This window comes from Condylura cristata, unplaced genomic scaffold (genome assembly GCF_000260355.1).
Source record: "Condylura cristata isolate star-nosed mole 26May11 unplaced genomic scaffold, ConCri1.0 scaffold00055, whole genome shotgun sequence".
Classification (NCBI taxonomy): Eukaryota; Metazoa; Chordata; class Mammalia; order Eulipotyphla; family Talpidae; genus Condylura; species Condylura cristata.
In genome coordinates, this window is record NW_004567156.1 from 1084401 (window position 1) to 1109751 (window position 25351).

Here is a 25351-nt window from a genome sequence, read left to right on the forward strand (position 1 = left end):
GCTCGTCGCATCCCAGGTGACTGAAAAGGCGGGAAAACGCCGCGCATTCTCCGTTAACTGAGTGGCGAGGTCGAAAGACAGGGTCTCGGTCGTAGAGTCGTGTCCGGTAGGGACAGAAAGAAGACGTGCACCACTCCACCCATAGAGCATCAGTCTCCCCTCAGGCTACACCTCCGCGCGACAGAAATGAGGGTGGGGCGAGTGGGGTTTTCTACCGGCCAGAAAAGACGCGAGAATTCGCTCCATCAAAGCAAACGCCGCTACGGCGCCACTCGCCCCGCACCCCGCGGAAGTGCCCTCGGATTTGCATTTCTGCGCGCCCGCCCTTCCCCCGGGCCCGGCGGGCGCGCTGGCTGCTAAGCCTCCGCGGTTTTCTGCCCCCCTCAGGGCCGCCAAGGCCATGGCCGCCTCGGCAGTGACCCCCGGCAGGACGCAGCAGGGACCGGACTCCGGGCAGGTCTCGGCGGGCGCCCCCAGCAGCGCCCCAGACCCCGGCTGCGGAGCGACCGCGGAGGACGACGCGGACGAGGAGGAGCCGGCAGAGGTGTCCGGCGAGAGTGGCGGCCGCGCCCCAATCCCGAGAACCGGGAGGGGACGCGTGCGCCGAAGTTACAATAAAAAGGGGGCTGGGCCGGGGAGGGTGTGGCATGGGCCCCCGCCGAGCTGCAGCTTTCTGTTTAGTGAAAGGGAGGGATGATGCCCGAAATTGATGAAATGATTGCTTTAAGTAGGCACTGCCCAACCTGCGCTCAGGAGCGCTTCAAGTAGTGCTTTCTGCCTTCCTCGCCCGACAGATCCATCTGTGTGTGCTGTGGAACTCGGGATTCTTGGGCCTGGCCTACTATGACGTTAGTGACTCCACCATCCACTTCATGCCAGATGCCCCAGACCAGGAGAACCTCAAGCTTCTCCAGAGAGGTGGGGGCAGAGCCATGAACTCTGTGCTCTGGGGCTGGAAGTGTGTTTTTTCATCCCGTGTCCTTACTTGACTCAGTTGTTTTATTAATGGATTTCCATAGGGTTCCTTGGTTATTTTTACGACTTCATTTCCCAACTGAAAGGTATTAGGTGTTTAAAACAAGGTGTCAGGCAGGGGCCTCCCCCGTGGCTCAGGGGTTAGTTAAAGTCTAGCCACTGCACTTGAGTTCCACCCCTAGCCAAAGAGCTGACCCACATGAAGCAGCAGACCTCTCTTGTCTCACCTGCTGCTCCCCTCAGCAGTGTATTCCAGTAGATCTGCCTGTTCTGCTCCCCACTCTGTCTCTGGGGAATTCTCTCACCCCTCCACCCCCAGTTCTTATGCATAAATAAATACAAATAAATATTTAAAAAATCAGGTGCCCGGCCCTCCCTGGTGGTGCAGCGGGTTAAAGCACTGCACCAAGAAGCTTAAGCCAATTCCGTATGAGTTTCATCCCCGCCTGCCCCGGAGGCGCTCCACATGGCGTGTCAGCCCTCTCCTGACCCACCTGCTGCTCCCCTCAGCAGTGTACTTCGTCACTGCTTGTTCTGCTCCCTGCTCTGTCTCTGGTGAATCCTCTCACTGCCCCTGCAACTCTGGCCTGTACCCCAATTCTGTATGAATAAATAAATCTTAAAAAAAAAAAAATCAGGTGCCCAAAATTTAGTCCTGAGCAAATCAGTCTTGTCATCCAAGGGCTTATAGTGTAACAATCCACCTGTATCCCTCTTCCCATCACCCCATCAATGGCATCTTTCTAGATCTCAGGCCATAACTTCTATGCTCCCAATGTGTGGAGCATTCCCTACTCTCAGAGGGGGGAAGTATGTTTTGGATGAGGAGAGTGAGCTCTTCATGAATCCTGTCTTAGTAGGACTATGAATCCTGTCTTAGTCGAAGGGGGAAAAAATCACTTGATTTCCATTCTCTCCCAAGTTCTGGATGAAATCAATCCCAAGTCCCTTGTTACGAGTGCCAAACAGGATGAGAGCATGACTCGGTTTCTTGGAAAGCTAGGTAAGGACTGAGTACAGAAAATGAGGAAGGACTAAAGTATGAGATATTCTGGGAGTCTGGAGGGCCTTGGAGGGAGCTAGAACCAGGAAGCCAGAATTGGATGTGAGGGAAGATGGAATAGAAGCAAAGGGCTGTACAAACTGATGTACAAACTGATGGCCTTTTGCCTCCCCCACAGCCTCCCAGGAGCGCCGACAGCCTAAGAGACCTGAAATCGTATTTTTGCCAAGTGTGGATTTTGGTATCTTTTTCATTTTGCTTTGCCTGCTTAGACCCCCACCCTAGTATCCCCACCCTTTCTCCTGACTCCACCCACATCAGAAATCTTACTAGTCTTCTGTCACCCTAAACCTTTCTGTTCTTCAAGCCTTAAGATCAAGCCCTAAGATCTTGGGGGAGCCAAGATCTCTCCTGTGCTCTATCCTTTAATAAACTGCAGCTTATCATGAAACTTCCACTTAGGTGTATGTGAAATAGGGCCGTCCCTTAAAAGAGGAAGTGATGACCTTTTGCGGGACAGCCTTGATTGTTGGAATTTTCCTCTTTAAGCCAAAGTCATTCGTCCTTTAAAAAAAAAAAAAAAGGAGTGGGGCCTCTCTGGTGGCCAGGGATTAAGTCCGAGCATTATCACTGCTACAGCCTAAATTCAATCCCTAGCCAGGAAGCTGACCCACATGGAGCAGCAGACCTCTCCTGTCTCATCTGCTGCTCCCCTCAGCAGTGTATTTCAATAGATCCACCTGTTCTGCTTCCCACTCTGTCTCTGGTGAATCCTCTTACCCTTCTCCTGTAGCTCTGGCCTATACTCCAATTCTTATATAGTAAAATAAAATTTTTTTTTTAAAGGCACTGTCTTAGTGACTGGTGATCCATATGTCCCTTCATAACCTTCCAAAAAGGACAGGGAATGTTTTTAAGTTATGTTATTAGTTTCTTTAGTATGATCATGCTGACCAAACCCCCTCAATTCCAGACATAAATTATCTTCTGAGCCATGTATTTTCTCTTGTTGTGTTTTCAACCAAACATTCTTAATGTCATTTGTAAGTAAAGAGAGTCTGAGAATTTGGTGATTCAGCTTTCTATTATGGTTTGTACAAGCTTGGCAAGTCACATTCTCTCCTTTCTCATTCTTAAAATGGGGTGAAAAATTGGGCTATAAAACCTTTCCATTTTCCCCCAAATAGGTCTGGAAATAAGCAAACAGCGCCTCCTTTCTGGAAACTACTCCTTCATCCCAGACTCCATGACAGACGCGGAGAAAATCCTCTTCCTATCTTCCATCATTCCCTTTGACTGTCTTCTCACGGTGAGATGTGTCCTGGGGGCTAATCAGAACGGAGAAAAGCACAAGCCCTCCAGACCTGGGCTTGAGTGCTAGGAGACACTTTATCCCAACACCACTGCTGGTTGCCTCCCAGGTTCGAGCACTGGGAGGACTGCTCAAGTTCCTGGGTCGAAGAAGAATTGGAGTTGAATTGGAAGACTATAACGTCAGCGTTCCCATCCTAGGCTTTAAGAAATTCACGTTGTATGTGATTTATTCTAATTTCAGCCAAAGTAAGGTGGGCTTGAAAAGCCTGAGAAGTAAGACAGGCTGGGGCTTCAGGGGTGGCGAGTGACTTTCCCGGAAATTACGCACAGAGGAACCTGAGAGGATGTGAAACTAAGGAGGAGACTGAGACGTTGTTTTGGGAGGGGGCAAAGATGGCAGAATTGTGGGATGAAGTCACACCTCTCCATCTACCTTCCCTTGTCTTCTGCCCTCAGGACTCATCTGGTGAACATAGATCAAGACACTTACAGGTAAGGAGGTGGAGTGAGGCTCTTGTCTCTAGGGAATGAGAAGGATTAAGCTTAATACTTTAATAATCCTAATAAGACTGTAGTTTCTTTAATTTCGGGGCTATTAAGATTTCTGTCCCTGAGGAAATGGAGGAGGGTGGTAAGAAGGAGGGGGGATAAACAGCACAAAGGTGGCACCTTTTTATCTAAAGGCAAAAACTGAGACAAGTGTGGGACACACTAGTTATGTCAAGATTTGATCTCAGGAGGGTGAGATTCCCTGTCCCCATTCCATTTCTCTATTCCCTTTAAAAGTCCAAGTTACCCCAAAAGTCCTGCATTTCTCCTTGACAGTGTTTTACAGATATTTAAGAGTGAGTCTCATCCCTCGGTGTACAAAGTGGCCAGTGGTGTGAAGGAGGGGCTCAGTCTCTTTGGTAGGTGCCCTGCCTTTCATGCCATCACAACCTGCCAGAAAAACAGCTGCTTCCAATTGTGTCCCCCACACTCTTCCCATTTCACCCTCGGTTGCCAGATGTCTTTTCCACTTCCATCCAGCTTTCTTCTTTTTGTACCTGCTCTATCTTGGGCATCTCTCCAGTGTCCAGTGTCATGTACATATTGTTTCTGTCAAGTCCATGTTCATCCTGTGGTTTGTATGAGTGTTTCTACTAGTTGTGCACTTGTCTAGGGATTCCGGAAGTAGCAAAGAGTTACATAACTGCATAACTGCTCATGTTTGACTTGTGCAGTCAGTAGTTTATCAGTTGTTTCTGGCTTTAAGGTGTGTCAGGGACATCGCCCCCAAAATCCACATGGTTTCACTCTGTATATCTCAGTGGGTTGTATCTGTTTACATATACGTGCTGGGCTCTTTGTAAGCCTATGCCTGCTCTGTGTATTTTTCTGGCTGAGAGTTCCTATGTGTGCCCATCCCCTCCCCTAAGTCCATGTAAACTGATCCTGGCTGGGCCTCACAGTCTGGGCCCGGCTTTGTGTTTGGGGAACGCCCTTAACACCTGAACCTCTGACACAGATGTCTCAGCTTAGATGCATCCTCACACTCATCTCCCTGCCCCCTCCTATACAAGCTCTCTTTCTGCCTCCACTCCCTGCAGGGATCCTCAACAGATGCCGCTGTAAATGGGGAGAGAAGCTGCTCAGGTGAGTGGGTCTCATGTGAGCTAATATCTGGAGTTTGCAGGCTCAGTGCCCCCACCTCGTAATGACAAAAGCAATAGCTCTTTCTTGAATGCCAGCTGAGTGCTTTTAATCCTTACACAACTCCATGTGGTAACCTCATGTTACCTCACAACAACCCCAGCAGTATTATCCTCATTTTACTTTGTCAACACAGATACATGTGTACCCATAATACTACTCAGACTTGATGCATATAAGAAGAAACACACTCACAGAATGCCAATGTACACATGGTAACATCTTTAATTCTGAAAAAACACTTCAAACGAGCTATTTGCTGATGACCTTCAAATTGTATCTCGAAATCTGGGCTCCCTGCGGAATGCTAATTGCATGTCATGCACTTTCCACAAGCAGCTCCAACTCAGAGCGTCCAAACTGACACCCACTGGACCTGTTCCCCTGCCTGGTTTCCTCCTCTACTTAATGGCGTTGCTGGCAACACGCCTCCTCAAGCTGTGAGCTCCTCAAGCTTGATTGCTGCTTCTCCCTCACCCCCATGTTCAATTATTCATTAAGGCCTATTGATTCTGGCCTAAAATGTCTCTCCATCAGCCCTTTCTCCTGCTTTCCATTGCTCTAATTCTGGCATTTCTACCCTGGAGCATTGTAGGCCCTGCCGAATGGTCTCTCTGACTCATTTATAAACCTTCATTCTAAAATACCTGTTCCAAAAACATATCTAAGCATGTCACTTTACTTAAAAAAAAAAAAAAGTAGAAACAAAGTAACATAAACCTCAGAAAGCTTCCCCATTATCTACAAGATGAAGATTAGCATCTTTGGCAGTGATGGCTCCCCTCAGTTACCCCAACTTTTACTTCCAGGATCCCCTTCCAAAGTTCCTTCTGATTTCCTTTTTCCTACCTTACCCACCCTATATCCAGTCATTTAGGGCCACGTGCCATCATGGAAATACATCATGCCATCATGGAAACAGATCGTGCCATCACGGAAACACATCATGCCTATTTACGCTGCCCTCTCTAGAGAACCTTTCCCCAGGGCTCCCCTGTCCAAATGCTTAATTGTCTTTAAGGTGCAACCCAACTAGAACCTTTATATACAGCTTTCACATGCACCAGTAAGGAGGTTGAGGTATTCCTTACGTGTGCTCAGTGCTTTGTAATATGTTCCAGTTGCACTGTCATAACAGAAGTGGTAGCTGGCGAATCTGCTCGCCCTCACAGCTGTGACTCTGGTGACCATCCCTGTTGCCTCAGTGCCTGGCACATGAGCTTGTAACAGTGGCACCAGTTGGGTGAGCCGGAATGCGAGAATGCCGGTGCGCTGGCCCTACCAACTCAGAGCAGAAATCTTTGCTAGCCTACAGGTACACAATCCTTTCTCTAGCACACCAGCCTTGCAAGGTGTCTTTTGGAGGTGAATTTAGGATAATTTTAGGGGCATTTCCAAGTACTTTGTAGGGTGACTTCGCAAGTACTTCAAGTGCCAGTCTGTAGCCTCAACCAGGGATGAGAAGGAAGGATTTCTCAGTAAAGAAGAGAATTCAATTTAAAAGGGTGGAGGAGTACAGAGTCCCAGATAGGGTCCTGCAGGGTCTGGAACCATAACTTGAATGATGAACTAAGAGCATCCAAACTGACACCTGGACAAAGAACAATGAATTATAAGGACTGAATGTCACAGTACGCTTTAAATGAGCTATGTCAGTCTCCCTGGTGGCTCAAGGGTTAAAGTCTCAGTGTCATCAAGCTATCGCCAGCCTCACCCAGCCAGGGAGCTGACCCACATGGTGCAGCAGACCTGGACTGTCTCGCCCACTGTTCCCCTCAGCAGTGTATCTCAGTTGATTCTCCTGTTCTGCTCCCCACTCTGTCTCTGATGAATCCTCTCACCCTCTGCACCTCTGGCCTACACCCCAGTTCTTGTATGCATAAATAAATTTTTTAAATCTTTTAAATTAAAAAGGGGCATCGTCCAAGCAATTGGACCTCTGAGTTTAACAACTTTACAGCAGTTCCTTGAATGACTTTATTTAAGTCAGTATCCTTTGATTATATTGTTGATGAAGCAAAAGTGATTCTAGATGAAGTTGAGTGAAACAAGTTTTTTTTGAGAATCTGCTTTTGTTTTACATCTGTTTGCTTCAAGTTACAATTTCCAAAAACCTAGCCAGGACATTAAGTGAGGACTTACTATACTTACTGGCAGTATGACTTTGAACAAGTTGTTTATCTTCCAAGGGATTTATTTCCCCAGCTGTAAAAGTAGGGTGTTCCTCTTGACTAAGATCTCTCCTGACACTAGCAGTACATGAGTCAGATACCTAGGTATGTATGAGAAACTGGTTGGTGAGGCTCACTTGCTTTCCAAGGTGGGAACAAGTATTCATAAACTGACCTGCACTGCCACAGTGGGGAGCCCTCTGTGACTAAGGAACAGAGGTGTCTAAAACCTCTTCTCAAATCCAACTACAGCCTCTGCTCATTCTAACTGGGGCTTTCTTTCTTTCTTTTTTTTTTTTCAAGGTTTATTTATTTATGCATACAAGAACTTTTTAAAGGTTTATTTATTTATGCATACAGGCCAGAGGTATAAGGTATAAGAAGATTTACTAGACAAAGAGTGGAGAACAGAACAGGCAGATCTACTGAAATACACTGCTGAGGAGAGCAGGGGTTAGACAGGAGAGGTCTGCTGTGTCATGTGGGTCAGCTCCCTGGCTGGGGATCAAACTCATGCTGTAGTGGCTGTGGGTACCTTCATAGTGCTGTGCTTTAACCTTTGCACCATCAGGGAGGAACCTTACTGGGGTTTTCTATCCAGGGTGAATGGCCATAGACTACAGTATGAGATCCACGTGCCTAGGCCCCAGTGTGCCCATACATTGACTTTTACGGAGATGACACGCTCTAGAGTGACTTGCTCTATTGTGAAGATGCTCTGGGCTCCCAGTTCATTAGGGAATCTTGTCCTCTTCATAACCATAGTGAGAATCAGACAAACACTGATGAGACACTTCTGTATACTGATTTCATTTATTAGGAAATAGTTAAGCACATAAATGTGTACAAAATTATATAAATCTCTGTGCTTCCACCAGTAACTATAAGACAATGTTATTGAAACCCCCTCTCAATCATCCTTCTGTGTAGAGATGACCATTATCGTGAACTGAAGACATACCATTCCAGATAGGATGATAACTTTCACAGGAAGGGCACAAAAAGACTAATGTCTGTGTTGTATACCCAGGGATACTTTCATGGCTAAAAATAAATATACAAACTCATTCTGACTCACTCTCTCCTACTCAGCTACAGAGGGAGCTAGAGTGTTGGCATACAAATGCCTCAGCACACTGTTCTTCCTCTAAATATTGACAAGCTACATCATGTATCCACATGGAATGACACATGGTTGTATCAGTTTATGATATGTAGTCAGTCGTGATCACATCCAGAGATTTTTAGTAGCTCCCTGTAAACACATCCATATACACAGGGTATTGTACTCACCAGTATAGTGTATTGCCATAATCCCCAGGGGCCTCTATTTTCACAAACTGACATCCAATCAATGGTAACATGTCACTTCTGATTCCCCCTTTTCCCAACCCTCACTTCCAGGCTATGGTTCACACGCCCGACTCAGGACCTGGGGGAACTAAATTCTCGTCTGGATGTCATTCAGTTTTTCATGCTATCTCAGAATCTGGAAATGGCTCAGATGTTACATCGATTGCTGAGTCATATCAAGAATGTACCTGTGAGCCCAGGGGACAGGGTGGGGGGGTGGGGAGGAAAGGAGATTGAGCACCTAAATTAACATTGGGGATTTTGAGGGACTTTATAGTGGAAGAAGGAAAACAGTAACTGTTCCCTTGTCTAACTACAGCTGATTCTGAAACGCATGAAGTTGTCTCATACCAAGGTCAGCGACTGGCAGATACTCTACAAGGTAAAGTCTCCTTTCTTGAATTTCAGAAACAGGCCAGGTTAAGTGCCTGAGCGTGTGTTCTACACTGTGGTACTTAGGTCACTTTGTCCAACTTTATCCTGACTTTTTTTTTTAACTTATGCTGTGGAACTTGTCAAGATGATTTGCAGAGAATAATTCCGTGTATCCAACCAAACAACTTTTAACGATTTGATTCATGCCACTGTTGTTTCACATATATCTTCTTTCATTTTTCCCTTCCTGGATTTTTATAAAAGATTTAATTTTATTTTATTTATGCATACAAGAACTGGAGTGTAGGCCAGTGGGGGAGGGAATAAAGAGGATTCAACAGAGACAGAGTGGAGGGCAAACAGGCGTATCTACTGAAATACACTGCTGAGGGGAGATGCAGGGGAGACAGGAGAGGTCTGCTGGCATGTGGGTCACCCCCTTGGCCAGGGATGGAACTCAATGCCAAACTCATGCCACTGTGATTGGCAATAGCTTGATAACATGGAGACTTTAACCCCTGCACTACCAGGAAGGCCCTCAAGTTTGAATTCAACAAAATAGTGATTAAAAAAAAATAAAATAGTTATACATACATAGTCTGTCCTTTTGTGATATTAGCAGCTTTTTGTTCCTAAGACCTAAGTCCTTTTAATCCTCTAGGGAGTGCAAAATAGTGTTCTAATTCTATCATCCTTTTCTTTTTTACTAGGCAGATAACAACTATAAAGAGAAGCTTCCTCTCCTCTCTTCTTTGGTTACCTAGTGATATGTTTTGCTCCATTTCCCCCCTCCTTTATTTGCCCAGTATCAGCATTCTACATTAGTTCTCTGTCATCCTCTAATACAGCGGATGAGTTATTTGTTGTTTTGGTATCATTAAAAACTCATAGATGGGGCCCTCCCTGGTGGCGCAGCGGGTTAAAGCACAGCACTAAGAAGCTAAAGCCACTTCCTCATGAGTTCAATCCTTGCCTACCCAGGAGGTGACCACATGGTGCGGCAGACTCCTCCTGACCCACCCGCTGCTCCCCTCAGCAGTGTACTTTGTCGATCTGCCTGTTTTGCTCCCCACTCTGTCTCTGGTGAATCCTCTCACCCTCCACATATCTGGCCTTTACCCCAGTTCTGTACTAATAAATAAATCTTTAAAAAAAAATTTAAGATGTACTCTTCTAATATTTTTGGCTTTTATCTTTTAAATAATTTAATCTCAAAGAAAAATTGCAGATATTGTGCAAAACATTTTCATATAACTTTCTTTTTAAGATTTATTTGTTTATGTGGTGCAGGCCAGGGGGTGAGAGAATTCACCAGAGGACAGAGTGGGAAGCAGAACAGGCAGATGGACTGAAACACACTGCTGAGAGAAGCAGCGGGAGGGTCAGTACAGGTCTGCCATGCCATGTGGGTCACCCCTCTGGCTGGGTATTGAACTTGTGCTGCAGTAGCTGCAGACAGCTTCATAGTGCCTCACTTGTTTAACCCATTGTGCCACCAGGGAGGGCCCTGCCTTTCAACCAGCTTCCCCTAAGATTAATATCTTATATAATCATAGCACAATTATCTCACAATTAACTTATTTTATGAGTTATAATTAAATGCTGTCATTATTTTTGCTCACATTTTCTAGCTTTAATTACTGGGTCTCATTCTCAGATTGACTTTAAAAAAAAAGGTTTATTTTATTTATTTATGCATATAAGAGCTGGAGTGTAAGCCAGAGGTATGTTGGGGGGAGGCGGGGGGGGCGGAGGTGAGGGGATTCACCAGAGACAGAGTCAAGAGCAGAATAGGCAGATTGACTGAAATGCACTGCTGAGGGGAGCAGTGGGCAGGTAAGAGAGGTCTGCTGCACCAGGTGGGTCAGCTCCCTGGCTAGGAATTGAACTCATGCTCTAGTGGCTGCAGTTATCTTCATAGTGCTGAGACTTAATCCCTTGCACCACCAGGGAGGCCCTAAGGTTGACTTTTGATGTGTTCTTTGGACATGGCCCTCATTCCACTTTTTATTTGTTTCTATACTTCTACCAAGACAAGATACTCCAGGCTTATATTGGTTTTCCTTGCCCCACCCCTGGAGTCAGCTACTCTAAGAGTTACTTTCATGGACAGTGATATTAGAAACCAAGAGCTGGATGGGAGGTATGCATGTGACAGAGGTATCTGTCACTTTTAGACCATCGCCGCAGACTGCTAGGAAACATAGGAGTGTGTACTAACCCCTGCAGGCCCATCTGCGTTCCTGAATCTCTATATATGAAAGAACTCAGGAGTCACACTCATACCTGATGCCAGGCCAGCCCCTGCATGTCCTTCTTCCCTCACTGGTTACTTCTTTCTCAGTTAAAAATCTGGTTCTGGGTGATTTGATGATGGGAAACCAAGGGGATTGCAACTGAGATGGAAAAATGCACAAAAATATGTAAAACTATTATACAATAAAAAAAAAGAAAAAAATCTGGTTCTTATTATGCATATTATGCACAGAGTGTTTACTTAGCACCTCAAGGAGTTTCAGTTTTCTTTTATCATGAGCAGATGTGTATGATTATGTATCTCTTTCTACTGCCATTATTTGCTTCAGTCAGGCCTGGTCCTGCATTTAAGCATTTGCCTAGAACACCACGGTCCTGCTCATGGTAGCCTGATGCTGGGTTCAAATCCCAGCTCTTCTATTTACTCTATGGGGGACCTTAGACAAAGGGTATTGTCGATGTGCACTTCAGGTTGCTCATCTGTCAAGTGGAGATAATGCTAGTCCTGTCACCTAGGACTATTTTGAGGAGTGAATGAAATTAGAACACAATAGTAAGCATTAGCTCTTTTTCTTACCTTTATCATTGGTCTAGACTCTTGCCTTCACCCAGAACACCCTCTTCCTGATGAAAGCCTTAGTAAGACCCAAATCAATTTTTTTTTCTGCAGTAAATCCTTAACTATGTTAGCCCACATTAATCTTATTCTCTGAACTTCCTTAGTCATTTTAGTCAAACTCACTGTCTTTGCCGCTTGTCCTCCCTCATCTCCCCTAGACCTAGATTCTAAACCTTTGACTTACCGACTCCATCTATCTTCCACCACAGAGTAATGCCCAATAAATGTCCTGTGGACTAGGCTTTCCTGTCAGTCACATCCATGGTTAGAGCAGCCACCTCCAGCCACTGACCTTCACGCAGGAACTGAGTGCCAGTGACTTGCCCTTCCTCTCGCCCTGCTGTCTCGTACGCCAGCTATCACTGCCCCCTGCCTGTATACCTCCCTGCCTTCCCTGTGTCTGGTTCTCCTTCCCGTTCCTTTGTATGAACTCCTGTCTTGGGAGTTTGTACAAACATCTGGCCAAGCACCTACCAGTTATTACTTTCAAATCCTCTGGTGTATTTCTTTCTCACTAATGAGCTAAATAATCATAGGACAGTGACCACACTGGAATTGTCTTTGCCGCACTTTCCTGCCTTTGAGACCTTTTCCATCTTTACTATTATGTCTTTCCCTGTTGGTCTTTCATCTCAGCCCACCCCTGTCCCTGAGGCCTGGGTGTGGGCACCTTCCTTTGCCCACTTCTCCTGCAGACTGTGTACAGTGCTCTGGGCCTGAGGGATGCCTGCCGCTCCTTGCCGCAGTCTATCCAGCTCTTTCATGACATTGCCCATGAGTTCTCTGATGACCTGCACCACATTGCCAGCCTCATTGGGAAAGTGGTGAGTGGGAGAAAAGAAGCAGAGTCCTTGGGGCCTAGAGGAGAGATGGGTGGAAAATGGGCCAGGCTCTGGAAAATGTGTGTGGAAGACAGGGATGCCCAGGAGACATTGGGTGACTGAAGAGTGAAGCGGTGAGAAGAGGTAGAGAATGTCAGGGGTGGGTTTGGAGGGTGAGGGAGAAAGCAAGGACTGCAGGGAGAGGGGGGCCCGAGTGAGGTAAGAAGCAGGACTGAGAGCTGGTCCTGGGTGAGAAGAAACTGGACTTCTTGTCTCCTCAGGTGGACTTTGAGAGCAGTCTTGCTCAAAATCGCTTCACAGTCCTCCCCAACATAGATCCTGAAATCGACAAGAGTGAGTTGGACATGCAGTGGGCATGTGAGCCCTGAAATACAGGCCCTCTGGGGGGATGGGGGAGGGATACCATCCTTAAAGGCAGCCCCTGCAACCGGAGTAATCATAGCCATCTGGACAGGAAACTTATTTTGCTATTTATGCATCTTCCTCCCTCCTAGAAAAACGAAAGCTGATGGGACTTCCCAGTTTCCTCACTGAGGTTGCTTGGAAGGAACTGGAAAATCTGGACTCTCGTGTTCCTTCATGCAGTGTCATCTACATCCCTCTGGTGAGGGCAGGAAAGTGGCTGTAACTGCCAGAGGCTTAGTAGGGGAGATAGTAGGCTTGTGAAGGACAAACTGGTAGGTAAAAAACTTTTGGAGGGTCTCCCTGGTGGTACAGGGGCTAAGAACAGCGCTACCAACCTATGCCAGCCACTGCAGCACTTAAAAAAAAAAAAAAAAAGAAAACTTTTGGAGATGGCTTTAGCCCCTGAGGGAAGCACTGAGGGATTCAGGGATTCCTGACTTACTCTAGGGACAAATGTGCCCAGTAGGTCATTCTCTGTTTTATCTCTTCTTTACTCCTCCAGATCGGCTTCCTCCTCTCCATTCCCCGCCTGCCTACCATGGTGGAGGCCAGTGACTTTGAGATCGAGGGCCTGGACTTCATGGTAAGAGTCTTGGCTTCTGTAGGGGGTGATAAGGAAAGCAAATCAGCAGCTGAGGGAGAGACATCAGCACTGCCCAGTATGGGATCTTCTGCCCTTTGACCTTTTTTTTTTTTTAATTTATGTATGCATACAAGAGCTGGGGTGTAGGACAGAGTTGTAGAGGGGCGAGGGGTAAGAGAGTGAGAGTATTCTCCAGAGACATAGTGGGGAGCAGAATAGGTGGCTTGACTGAAATGCCCCGTTAAGGAGAGCAGTGATGAGACAGGAGAGGTCTGCTGCGGCATGTGGGTCAGCTCCCTGGTCCGTGATGGAGCTCATACTGCAATGGCTGCTGGTAGCTTGGTAGCTGAGACTTAACCCCTTGTGCCACCAAGGAGGGCCTGCACTTTAATCTTTGCTGTCTCTGAGACAAAGGAGAAAGAAATGGTAGGGGCTAGACGCGGGTGTAGGTGGGAGAGGATGAGGACCAAAGTCCACAGCTTTCAACCCTGTACCCAGTTTCTTTCGGAGGAGAAGCTCCACTATCGTAGTGCTCGAACCAAGGAGCTGGATGCATTGCTGGGGGACCTGCACTGCGACATCCGGGGTGAGGAGAAGCAACGGCTGGAGACTGGCCAGAAGCGTGGAGATGATTCTGACAAGCTCCTCTGTCTCACTCTGCCTTCTCTCTGAGTGCCTTGGGGTGTCTCAGATGGTATCTGCAGGCCTGTTTCCAGGTCCCTCTGCTGGCCTTTTCATCATTCCTTCCCCTCCCCTGGCACTGACCCCCCTCCCTCACCTGCCCCAGACCAGGAATCCCTGTTGATGTACCAGCTGCAGTGTCAGGTGCTGGCGCGAGCAACTGTCTTGACCCGAGTGTTGGACCTTGCCTCCCGCCTGGACGTCCTGCTGGCTCTTGCCAGTGCTGCCCGGGACTATGGCTACTCGAGGCCCCGTTACTCCCCCCAACTCCTTGGGGTACGAATCCAGAATGGCAGGTAAGAACAGAAGGGCTGGAGGCATAGACACAGGGGCCTAAAGGCTCCAGCTTCTATGTGGTTCATCCATCTGGACCCACAGGTCATGTGCAAGGTAACTCTGAACCCACTGCAGACACCCTCTGATGGAGCTCTGTGCCCGAATCTTCGTGCCCAACTCTACAGAATGTGGTGAGGACAAAGGCAGAGTCAAAGTCATCACTGGGCCCAATTCCTCAGGGAAGAGCATATACCTCAAACAGGTGGGAGACTCCCTACAGACATGGCCTCTGGCATGTTCTCATGGTCGCTATCCCCCGTCTTCTAGCCAACGGGGTCCCTACAGTTCTCCTGCTGTGCTCTGACCCCACCTTTCATGAGATCATAACTCACATCCCTGCTGCTCTACCTTACACGGTCCGTTCTCTAGTTGAGGGAGAGCCATGTTCTAATAGACGTCCTATGATGGGAAGGCCCTCCCCCTCCTCTGAATAGGGCTGTGTCATTCCCAAGTGTCCCTCTTGCCTGATTCTAAAACGAATATAGGGCTCTGATATAGTAAATTGTGTCCATCTCTCCTAAATCTATCGGTCTGTCCTCCATCTATCACTTTCCCCTCAGTTTAGCTTCACCTTCTCAGTTCACACCACCAGGCCCCAGGCCCTGTCTCTCCCCTGTGCAGGTGGGCTTGATCACGTTTATGGCCCTGGTGGGCAGCTTTGTGCCAGCAGAAGAAGCCGAAATTGGGGCAGTGGATGCCATCTTCACCCGAATTCATAGCTGCGAGTCTGTCTCCCTTGGCCTCTCCACCTTCATGATCGACCTCAATCAGGTCAAAGCGAGCAAAAGGAGGTGGAAGGGGTGAAGGGGGATAATGGGGAAGGAAGGTTACTCTTGAAAAATCATTAGAACAGGCAGAACAGGGAAGTGTTTTCCCCACTGCAGGGCCTCTATCTAGGGCCGGAGCATCCAGTTCAGACTGGAGACTTAATCTCATGAAGCATTACTGAATGTTACCTTGCATCGGGCCCAGTTGGCAATGAGAGGGTAAACACCACACACAGCTGGCGTGGAGGAACTTGTGTCCAGCTGGTGGACACACAGCGGGCAGCTCTGTTCAAAGGCTGACAGGACCTGGAACATCCCTGCCTCAGATGCTAATGACCACTCCCCCTCTCGCCCCCCCCCCCACTCCCAGCAGGTGGCGAAAGCTGTCAACAACGCCACACAGCATTCGCTGGTCCTCATTGATGAATTTGGAAAGGGAACCAACACGGTGAGAGGAGCCAGTGACTAAACGGGGGAGTGGAGGAGGAAGGCGCGTGACTTGGAGGCTGGACTAGGGTGTTTGGGCAGCAATGAAACATGGGGAAAGGCTGGGCAGGTGGAGAGGGGCACATGGGGCACTGAGGGTACCACTCCTCACCCTGCCCTCTGCACAGGTGGATGGGCTGGCGCTTCTGGCCGCAGTGCTCAGATACTGGCTGGCGCTTGGACCCATGTGCCCCCACGTCTTTGTAGCCACCAACTTTCTGAGCCTTGTTGCGCTGCAGCTGCTCCCACAAGGGCCGCTTGTGCATTATTTGGTGAGGAAACCAATCTACCCTCCTGTGGGCCCCCAGGCTGTGCGTTTCCCAGAGCTAGGGGACCCGCCCCACAGGTCCCAAGACCTCCTCTTCCCTCATTCCCCTCAGGGATTGACTGAAGGGTTCAGAGCAGGAAGCAGAGCCATGACATGCTTTCTCTTTTATTCTCTTCCAAGGCCATGGAGACTTGTGAGGATGGCGACGATCTTGTCTTCTTCTATCAGGTTTGCCAAGGTGTGGCCAGCGCCACCCATGCCTCCCACACAGCCACCCAGGCCGGGCTTCCTGACAAACTCATTGCTCGTGGCAAGGAGGTGATGCATTCTGGAAGCCAACCAGCTCCCCCAGGGCCCCTGCCACATCCCTCTGCCCTCAGGGCTTATGGTGTTTCTGACCCTTATTTTCTCTGACTTAGTTCCCCCCCACCCACCCACCCACTGCCCTTCTAGGTCTCTGACTTGATACTCAGTGGAAAACCCATCAAGCCCATCAAGGCATTACTAAAGGAGAAGCAAATGGTGACGTGAGTGTGTGTGACCCAAGTTCCCTGTTCTTGCCAGCATGTTCTCCAGCCCTTTTCCACCTGTTAAGACTCAGCCAGCCTCTGCCCTTCAAAAATCCATGATTTCTTCCTAACCCTAAATTTCCAAGGTTCCAGCTTTCCTGTTCTCTGTGAGGAACTCAGTTAGACATTCTCCCATGAATCTCCCTGCTCTCTCCCCTCAGTTGCCAGACATTGGTAGATAAGTTTCTGAAATTGGATCTGGAAGATCCCAGCCTGGACCTGGACATTTTCATGAGTCAGGAGGTGCTGCCTGCCGCCGCCGCCATCCTCTGAGTCTTGCTGGGCCGCCTGCCTCCTTCCCCTGGCCAGGGGCGGCCATGCCCCGCTTCCTTCACCTCCTGCAGACAAGAGCTCTCACTTTCCTGGGAATTTTGTTTCATGTTAGGAATAAAGTTTATTTTAGAAAAAGTTTTTGTTTGTTTCCATAGACTATCCAAGGCAAGAACAGGAAGGAGATCAAACATGCTTCATTAAAAATGCAGCTACACCGCTGTAGGGAGAGCCTTGGGTTCTGCTCAAGGGTTCTGAGAACCAGCCACTTAAACAGACCCTTCTAAAACACATTATCAATTTTTAAAATGTTTAAAAAAAATGGCGGGGAGAGGTGGGAAAGCAAAAACCAGATGACAGGGAACACAGGAGCCCAAGAGATGATCTTTCCCCTAAGTGTGAACAGCTCAACCTCAGCAGGGAGAGCTCAGATGGGTGAGGGGGTTGGGGGGATAGGAAGAGAGGGACTAGTCTTCCTCAGAGCCATGGGGAGCCAGGGCCCTATGCTGCCCTGGTGCCGGCCCCTACGCAGTCCTGCTGCTGCCTCTGGGGACAAGCCAGCAAGACCCGTGGGCCCAGAGCTGCTGCTGGGAGGCTGTTAGTTAATCAGGAGGCTCCAGGGGAAGCCCCTGTTGCTAGATCCGCCTCTCATATTCCCCATTTTAAGGAGTCAGAAGTCTTGCCCTCTGCTGTTTCCTGCCCTCTGGGATCTCACTGGCCAGTCTGCGCTCTCACTCAGTGACCAGACAGTGAACCCAACCAAGGTTGAGAAAAAGGGCCATGGCCCAGAGCCCAGCTGCAGAGCAAGTAGTCTCTTGCTTCTTGCCTTTTCCAGAGAATGTACGCGCTGGAGAGGGTACCGGAGGCCCTGTGGCAGGGGATAGAGCTGCTGGAGCATGGCCAGGCCTGGGTTGAGGGACGGCTAAACAGGCACAGCATTAGCAGCTGTATCTGGGGGCTCCTGGTGAGGTACGGGGCTGCTGTGAGGTGTATGGAGATGGGGAGCAGGGCCTTGTGGACACAGCCCGAGATGACCCTGGCAAGAGTTACTGGGCGGGGACCGTGACTTGGAATCAGCATGGGAAGGATGGGATACCCCAAGTGTGAGGCTGGTGCTCATTAATGGGATTAGAGGCGAGTCTGCATTCCACTTACTGTGGCCCAATTTAGATCACTCCATGATGGGGAGTGGCTGGATTATTCTACTGGGTCAGGGATGGACAGGGAGGACCTGGCAAGAATGGGAAAGGGGCACTGTGCATCCTGAGAGGAGCTGGACTGTTAGCGATGGAGGGTATTCAACTTTCCTCCTGCCTGGAGAGGGGAGGAGGCCGGGAGGTGGGGAGGGGGCCCAGCTGGAGAGGAGGGTTGGCCTGTGGTGACAGAAGAGTCACAGGTGGGTTTCAAATTTTCTACATGTTAACAGCCTCCAACTCTTCCTCTAGGATTTTCTAACAGATTTGTACTCAGAACCTGGTGGCTCCCAGTTAGCTAGGATTCAAAAGGTGAACGTGTTTGTGGCATCTGATTCAGGAAAAGGTGAGTTTATTTCTTTAGTTGAAATTCTTGAGAAGTGATGGCAGGAAGGAATCACGGGATCGGCATTGACTTAACAGAAAAACTCACTTCCCCTCAGATCTCCCCATGGCCCTTGGTCAAGGCTAGTTCCTTGCCACCTAGGACTGGAATGGAAAGCCAAAGAAGCAGAATTGGTAGCAGCAACAGGTAAACTAAATATGTGGTGTATTTTTTTTGGGGGGGTGTGGTAGTGAGGGGTAACGCTGCAGTGGGCACAGATGTCCAAACTGTTTCTCTTCTCTTCCTTAGGAGTTGTCCACGTGGCAGAAAGGAGTCATTCAGCCGAAGAGGGAGATGGTTCAGCTGGATTGCCCCAAGGGATGGAGGGGTCCTACCCGGGTCTAAAGCCCTTTCTCATTTCCCTTAGTTGGAAATGGGGACACTATGTCAGAACCCCCAGTTTCATTCTGCTCCTTCTGGGCCCAACAGCTAAATGTCTCCATGTAGTAGGTCAACCAAATTCCAAACACTGTTTCCTTCTCAGCTAATGAAAACTTCCATTTCATCTTGGTGTTGGGTGCCCTCAACTCTCTGCTATATGATTTTGTTTTTAAGTCTCTCTGGGACAAGACTATTGAAATGGTCCTTCAACTTTAAATATAAAAATAGGAGCCTCTCCAGAATTTCAAATAAAAACAATTCTATAAGTAACAGTTCCTAGTACCCACACTCAGCGCAGGCTGTCTCCTCCCCAAATAGCTTCCCCTCCCCCTGAGCGTTGTTGAGCATGGATAAGTGGTAGAAAAAAGGTGCTGAGGAGAACTCAAAAGCAACTTTCTCCCAAAACGAGTCTTTGGTTTGATTCCACAGGGTCAAGGAAAGTACACTGTGGGGAAATCTCTTCCGAAGAGGGAGGGGGCAAGTGCAAGAAGGAAAACCTCCTTTCCAGATGGAGGGCAGGGTACTGAGGCAGGTCACCTTGTCACCTAGGGGCGAGGTGTGAGAGCGATGGAAGTGGCCCTCCAGGAGGCGTGTCAGCAGGAGGTCAGGCCCAGCAGGAGTAGCACCCCTCCAACAGTGCCCCACCAGAGATGGCCTGCCAGCACCCCCGCAGCCCTGCCCAGAGTCACGAATGTAGAAGGATGAAAGGAGGGACTAGGCCTCAGTAGGATGGGGCCAGGAGAGTGGGGCGGGATGGTGGCTGCGTGCTGGTCCTGGGGTGAAGAAGAGACTGTTAGGGTGCCTGTACTCAAATGAAGTCTACACCACCTTCCCCCTGACCTGCCTACCCTGCATTAGAAAGTGGGGTGCACCTCACCTGTGGGGCAGGGGCCAATACCAGGAGCCTGAGGAAGGCGTGAGTTGGGGTCACTGGGCTGGTTTCCTGGCCGGTTGCGGTCACAGTCACCATTACCATGGAGTCTGGGGCAGCAGAGTCCGGGACCTCCAACCACATGTGTCCCCAGGCAGACTCATTCCGTTCCAGATGAGCCCTGGACAGGGGACACAGGCACAAAGCACAGTCTCCCAATAGCTGGGAGCCAAGGGCTGGAGCCAAGAGGCAGGGGAAGCACCTGAGGGTCAGTTCTGTTAGGGGCCAGAGGCCAGGCTCAAGGACCCTATGCCTAACCGAAAGGGGGGTCTGGAGGGAGAAGGTGGGACCACGGGCTTCACCTGGAGAGGTTGGAGGTGACAGCAAAGCCGGGGTTGACAAACGTCCTAAGCTTCAGCTCCTGAGGGCCTGAGAAGCTGGTGACGCGAAGGCTGAGCTGGACCCTGCTGCCCGGGACTGGGAAACCCGGGGGACCACTCAGCTGCAGAGGGCGGTCAGGTGAAGAAACGCTCGGGGCTCTCTAGCCGCAGCCCACCCCACCTCACCTCTCACCTCCAGAAGGATGGGGGCCACAGTGCAGGACTGGGGGGCCACCCGGTGCAGGCTCTGCCCCCCTGCGTCCTGACCAATCAGTTCCAGAGAGAAGGGCTCCCGCGCTGGCAGGACGGTGGGCCCGAGCACTGCAGCTAAGAGACCTCGCTCCGGGGGTCCAGTGGGGTCCAGAGGCACCCGGCCCAGCTCCACGCCATCCGAGACCCCTCGAAGGACGACGTGGGAGAAACGCACCAGCGGCTCTCCAGAGCTGCCCCCAGAGCCCAGCCCTGTCACTTCGACCAGCAGCTGGGTCTGGAGACCTGGGACAGAGGCCAGAACGGTGGTCTGCGCAAGGCTGAGACACCGGGAAAGGATCAATGGCTGCTGGAATAGGGTTACCCTGGGGTGGGGGATGAACATTAAAGGGGTAACAAAGGGGTATGGGTGGGAGGGTCAGAGGGGAAATAGGCTGTAAATAGACCACATGGTACTGAGTGATGGTGACGTGGGTGTATTCAGTGAAACCCATCCCGCTGTACCCTTAGTTTAGTACATTTTATGTAAGTTAAAACTCAATAAAAAGTTAAATATATATAAAATTAAAGAATTAATTACCTGCAATAGGCTGAGTCAGGGGGTAGAGGCCAGGGTGGGGGCCATCCTCCACGGGGATCCCAAAGTGGAAGAGGAAGTCCAGAGTGGTCTGGGCTGAGAGGGGGGCGGGGGGTGCAGGTGAAGACACTGCTCTCTAAGCCGAAGGCCTGCCCTGGGAGCTCCCTCCTTACCTTGCACTCTCACCCGGGGAGTGCCCTCAGCTGTGATGTGGATCTCCCAGGTTCCTGTCTGTGGGGGGTCACTCATGGTCACCATCCAGAACTGCCCAAATCTACGAGTGTGACCTAAAGGCCCCTGGCCTTCCTCCTGACCCTGGGAGACTCCTTGGGGGTGGACGGTGAGGGGAAAACAAGTGATTATCTCAGGAGACAATTCCTTCCCCTTAGCACATTCCCCCCCTCCCAGTCTCCATTCTTCCCTCTATCCTGAGACATGGACACACCTGCTGGGCTTCTGATCCAGAAGCTGCTGACCTCCCCATGGATCCGAACTGTGACCTTCTGGAGCAGCCCATCCACACTGAACACAAGTGGCCTCCCAGGCACCACAGCAGAACGCTCCAGGGGAAGGGTCACCTTGGGGGACGGGTGGACCAAAATTCGTGAGAAAAGATAAAGTATGAAATGAGGTCGGAAACAAGACAGAAAGAAATTGAGTCACGCTTGGAGAAGGGACACCAACGAGAGAAGGAGCTGGGAATGAAATGAAGACCAATGACAAAGGTGGAAGTCAGGGTGAGGGATGACACAATCACTTCTTATCCCTCTTCAGAGAGGGCAGGATGAGCAAAGGTGGACCAAACACTCCACGACATACACTTCAGTGACTTTTTTGAAGATACAGCACCCAATGCAATGATAGTGAAGGCAAGGATAAATAGATGGGACTATAACAAGTTAAAGAGCTTCTGTACAGCAAAGAGAATTTATAAAAAACAAACAGACAAAAAAAAACAACAACAACAACAACAAACAGACAGCCCACCGATAGGGAAAAAAATTTTTACAAAACTAGCGATAAAGGATTGATCATAAAGATATATAAAAAACTGATGAAACTCAACAAAAATAAACAACCCCATTAAAAAATGGGCAGAAGAGCTAACAAGACACTTTCCAAAGAGGAAATGCAGATGGCCAAAAAGCATATGAAGAAATGTTCAACATCACTTGCAATAAAGGAGATGCAAATTAAAACCACAGTGAGATACCACCTCACCCCAGTGAGAAAGGCACATCTGCAAACAACTAGCAACAACAAATGTTGGTGAGGAAGTGGAGAAAAAGGAACTCTCCTGCACTGCTGGTGGGAATGCAAACTAGTACAACCTCTATGGAAAACTGCCTGGAGGTTCCTCAAACTGCTAAACATGGAGCTTCCAGATGACCCAGCAACCCCACTCCTAGGTATCTACCCAAAAGACACAAAAACACTGAATCAAAAAGATACCTGCACCCCCATGTTTATTGCTGCTTTATTTACAATTGGAAAGACGTGGAAACAGCCCAAATGTCCAAAAGTAGTTGACTGGATTAAAAAGACGTGGTACATATATACAGTGGAATATTACTCAGCAACCAAATAAAGTAAACACATGTCTTTTGCAGCAACATGGATGGAGCTGGAAGGGATCATGCTTAGTGAAATAAGCCAAAAAGAAAAGGAAAAATACCGGATGGCTTCACTCATAGCAGGAGTATAACGGACCATACAAGAAAAGAATAATAATGTCTCTAAATGTCAGAGACATTTTGTGGGGGTGGAGTGGGGAATTGGATCAAAAACAGTGGGGGGAGGGAAATGCACTGGACTATGGTGATGGCACATGAGTGATGTGGTGATGGGAAGCCCACGGGGATTACAACTGAGATGGAAAAAGGCACAAAATAATGTAAAAATAAACTATTATATTATTAAAAAAAAAAAAAAGAGGGCAGGAAGGCCCTCCCTGGTGGCACAACGGGTTAGGACGCAGCACTGCAAGCTGGCTGCAGCTGCTTCAGTGTGAGTTTGATCCCCAGCCCTGGAACTGACCCACATGGCACAGCAGACCTCTCGTCTTGTCCGCTGCTCCCCTCAGCAGTGTACTTTGTCAGTCTCCCTGTTCTGCTCCCCACTCTGTGGTGAATCCTCTCACCGCCCCTGCACCTCTGGCCTGTACCCCAGTTCTGTACGCATACATAAATAAATCTTAAAAAAAAGAGGGCAGAACTTCCACGACAGCCCTAGGACAGAATACAGGAGGCCAGAGAAGGGGAAGGGGTGGTGCTAAGGGGAAGGAAGAAGGTTAAAGGCAGCCATGAATCTCAGGGACAGAGAAACTTGCTTTTCCGCCCTTCCGAATGGAACTGCAGCACAGTCATGGGCACCATACTTCCTATGAGGAAAAGGCTATAGCGTTACCCGGCCTCTCAGTTCTGAGCTGAGGGCACTTGTCCCTCTGGCCCCCACACTTGCTCACCAGGTCAGTCGTGCTGTCCCCCACAATGGCTGCCACATCCTGAATGTACTGGTCTTTGGTGAAGATCACCTCTCCTCCTGAGGCTAAGGCCACGGCTTCGTACGGCTCAAAACGCTGAGGGGATAAGACCTCACGCCGCGTTCGGCCCTGAACCCTTGACGGGTCTTCAGTCACCAAGAACGTTACCTGCACTCGAAGAGAGGCCAATGCTTGAGGTGTTCAAGTGCCAACTACTGTTAAGTGAGGATATTTCTGTGCCCAAGCTTTCTAGGGTGCTGAGGACTCGTGGAAGTTCTCTCTCCTCTGGCTGCTACCCAAGGGTCCCCCAATGTGGTAACCAGCAGCCTTCAGTTAGTAGCTGCCCATCCCTTGTAACTGTCACCCTGTCACCCACATGATGAATTGTTGGCAACTAGACCTTTAGTTCTTCGGATGCTATAGTGGGGCAGGTTCAACTATGAACCAGCGTCACTGAGGACAAGGCCTCCTTTTCAGTATTGCCAAAGGGGACATACTTGCTGTCTGCTTCTCCCAGCCCATGCCAAGTCTGGTTCAACCAGCAGTGTGGTGTGATCCCTGTTAGGGTTCCACATCCCTGGGGGGCTAACACTGGTCTCCCACCAGCTGTGCTCACTCTGCAACGCCGCTCCCGAGTCAGAGATTCCACGCGGTTGGTGAGAAAAGCATCCTTGGGGGAGGCATCGGTGAAGACGAAGATGTCTGAAAGTGGGGGGGTGTGCAACAGGGCCAGCTGGCAGAGAGGAAAGCACTGCTGTTAAGAACGGCAGCCGCAGGGGAATGGGTAGAGCAAGGGAGGGCAGGGAAGGAAGAAAATAAGCCTGGAATCCTGGAATGAAGCTAGTAGAACTAGGTTCTGGGGCCCTCCCTGGTGGCACAATGGGTTAAAGCACAGCTCTATGAAGCTATTCGCAGCTACTGCCGCATAAGTTCTATCCCCAGCCAGGAAGCTGACCCACATGGCACAGCAGACCTCTCCTGTCTCACCCTCTGCTCCCCTCAGCAGTGTATTTCAGTGGATCTGCCTGTCTTGCTCCCCACTCTGTCTCTGGTGAAGCCTCCCACCTTCTACCCCTGCACTTCTGGCCAACAGCCCAGTTCTTGTAGGCATAAATAATATAAATCTTAAAAAAAAAAAAAAAAAAAAAAACCCTTGTGGTGGCACAAGGGGTTAGGACGCAGCACTGCAAGCTGGCCGAAGCTGCTTCAGTGCAAGTTCGATCCCCAGCTCTGAGGTAACCCACATGGCACAGCAGACCACTCCTAACCAGCCCACTGCTCCCCTCAGCAGTGTACTTTGTCAGTCTCCCTGTTCTGCTCCCCACTCTGTCTCTAGTGAATCCTCTCACCACCCCTGCACCTTTGGCCTGTACCCCAGTTCTGTACGCATACATAAATAAATCTTAAAAAAAAGAGGGCAGAACTTCCACGACAGCCCTAGGACAGAATACAGGAGGCCAGAGAAGGGGAAGGGGTGGTGCTAAGTGGAAGGAAGAAGGTTAAAGGCAGCCATGAATCTCAGGGACAGAGAAACTTGCTTTTCCGCCCTTCCGAATGGAACTGCAGCACAGTCATGGGCACCATACTTCCTATGAGGAAAAGGCTATAGCGTTACCCGGCCTCTCAGTTCTGAGCTGAGGGCACTTGTCCCTCTGGCCCCCACACTTGCTCACCAGGTCAGTCGTGCTGTCCCCCACAATGGCTGCCACATCCTGAATGTACTGGTCTTTGGTGAAGATCACCTCTCCTCCTGAGGCTAAGGCCACGGCTTCGTACGGCTCAAAACGCTGAGGGGATAAGACCTCACGCCGCGTTCGGCCCTGAACCCTTGACGGGTCTTCAGTCACCAAGAACGTTACCTGCACTCGAAGAGAGGCCAATGCTTGAGGTGTTCAAGTGCCAACTAC

General features: G+C 49.4%; 3 protein-coding genes across 8 annotated transcripts in view; 2 read left to right on the plus strand and 1 right to left on the minus strand.

The window, feature by feature from the left end:
• On the plus strand, positions 1 to 17102 carry MSH5 (mutS homolog 5). Its single transcript, XM_004695102.2, has 25 exons — positions 1 to 16; positions 388 to 544; positions 795 to 918; positions 1898 to 1978; positions 2157 to 2219; positions 3166 to 3287; positions 3400 to 3509; positions 3749 to 3784; positions 4118 to 4200; positions 4882 to 4927; positions 8560 to 8698; positions 8828 to 8890; positions 12454 to 12582; positions 12861 to 12933; positions 13095 to 13204; positions 13508 to 13588; positions 14087 to 14174; positions 14376 to 14565; positions 14681 to 14807; positions 15227 to 15376; positions 15746 to 15820; positions 15987 to 16130; positions 16307 to 16444; positions 16580 to 16653; positions 16857 to 17102. Exons 2-25 carry the CDS (start codon positions 401 to 403, stop codon positions 16966 to 16968), a joined length of 2502 nt encoding a protein of 833 aa, XP_004695159.1. The 5' UTR covers positions 1 to 16; positions 388 to 400; the 3' UTR covers positions 16969 to 17102.
• On the plus strand, positions 17013 to 18559 carry SAPCD1 (suppressor APC domain containing 1). The gene is given in 5 exon segments (XM_012734378.1): positions 17013 to 17075; positions 17437 to 17562; positions 17801 to 17888; positions 17891 to 17934; positions 18411 to 18559. Coding segments are annotated over 5 exon segments (453 nt in total). The 3' UTR covers positions 18543 to 18559.
• The window catches only part of VWA7 (von Willebrand factor A domain containing 7), a 16861-nt gene continuing 8605 nt past the window's right edge, over positions 17096 to 25351 (minus strand). For 2 of the 6 annotated variants that reach the window (XM_012734402.1, XM_012734401.1), the window contains exons 9-17: positions 24061 to 24195; positions 23427 to 23612; positions 21408 to 21540; positions 21136 to 21288; positions 20966 to 21058; positions 20369 to 20670; positions 20158 to 20297; positions 19802 to 19976; positions 17096 to 19697 (exon numbers count right to left, since the gene is read on the minus strand). In XM_012734402.1, the coding sequence (XP_012589856.1) occupies positions 19518 to 19697; positions 19802 to 19976; positions 20158 to 20297; positions 20369 to 20670; positions 20966 to 21058; positions 21136 to 21288; positions 21408 to 21540; positions 23427 to 23612; positions 24061 to 24195 (1497 nt within the window). In that variant the 3' untranslated portion in view covers positions 17096 to 19517. Of the gene's footprint in view, positions 19698 to 19801; positions 19977 to 20157; positions 20298 to 20368; positions 20671 to 20965; positions 21059 to 21135; positions 21289 to 21407; positions 21541 to 23426; positions 23613 to 24060; positions 24196 to 25351 lie in introns of those variants that run through there. The other 4 variants (XM_004695103.2, XM_012734403.1, XR_001146198.1 and 1 more) reach the window with 4 other exon arrangements.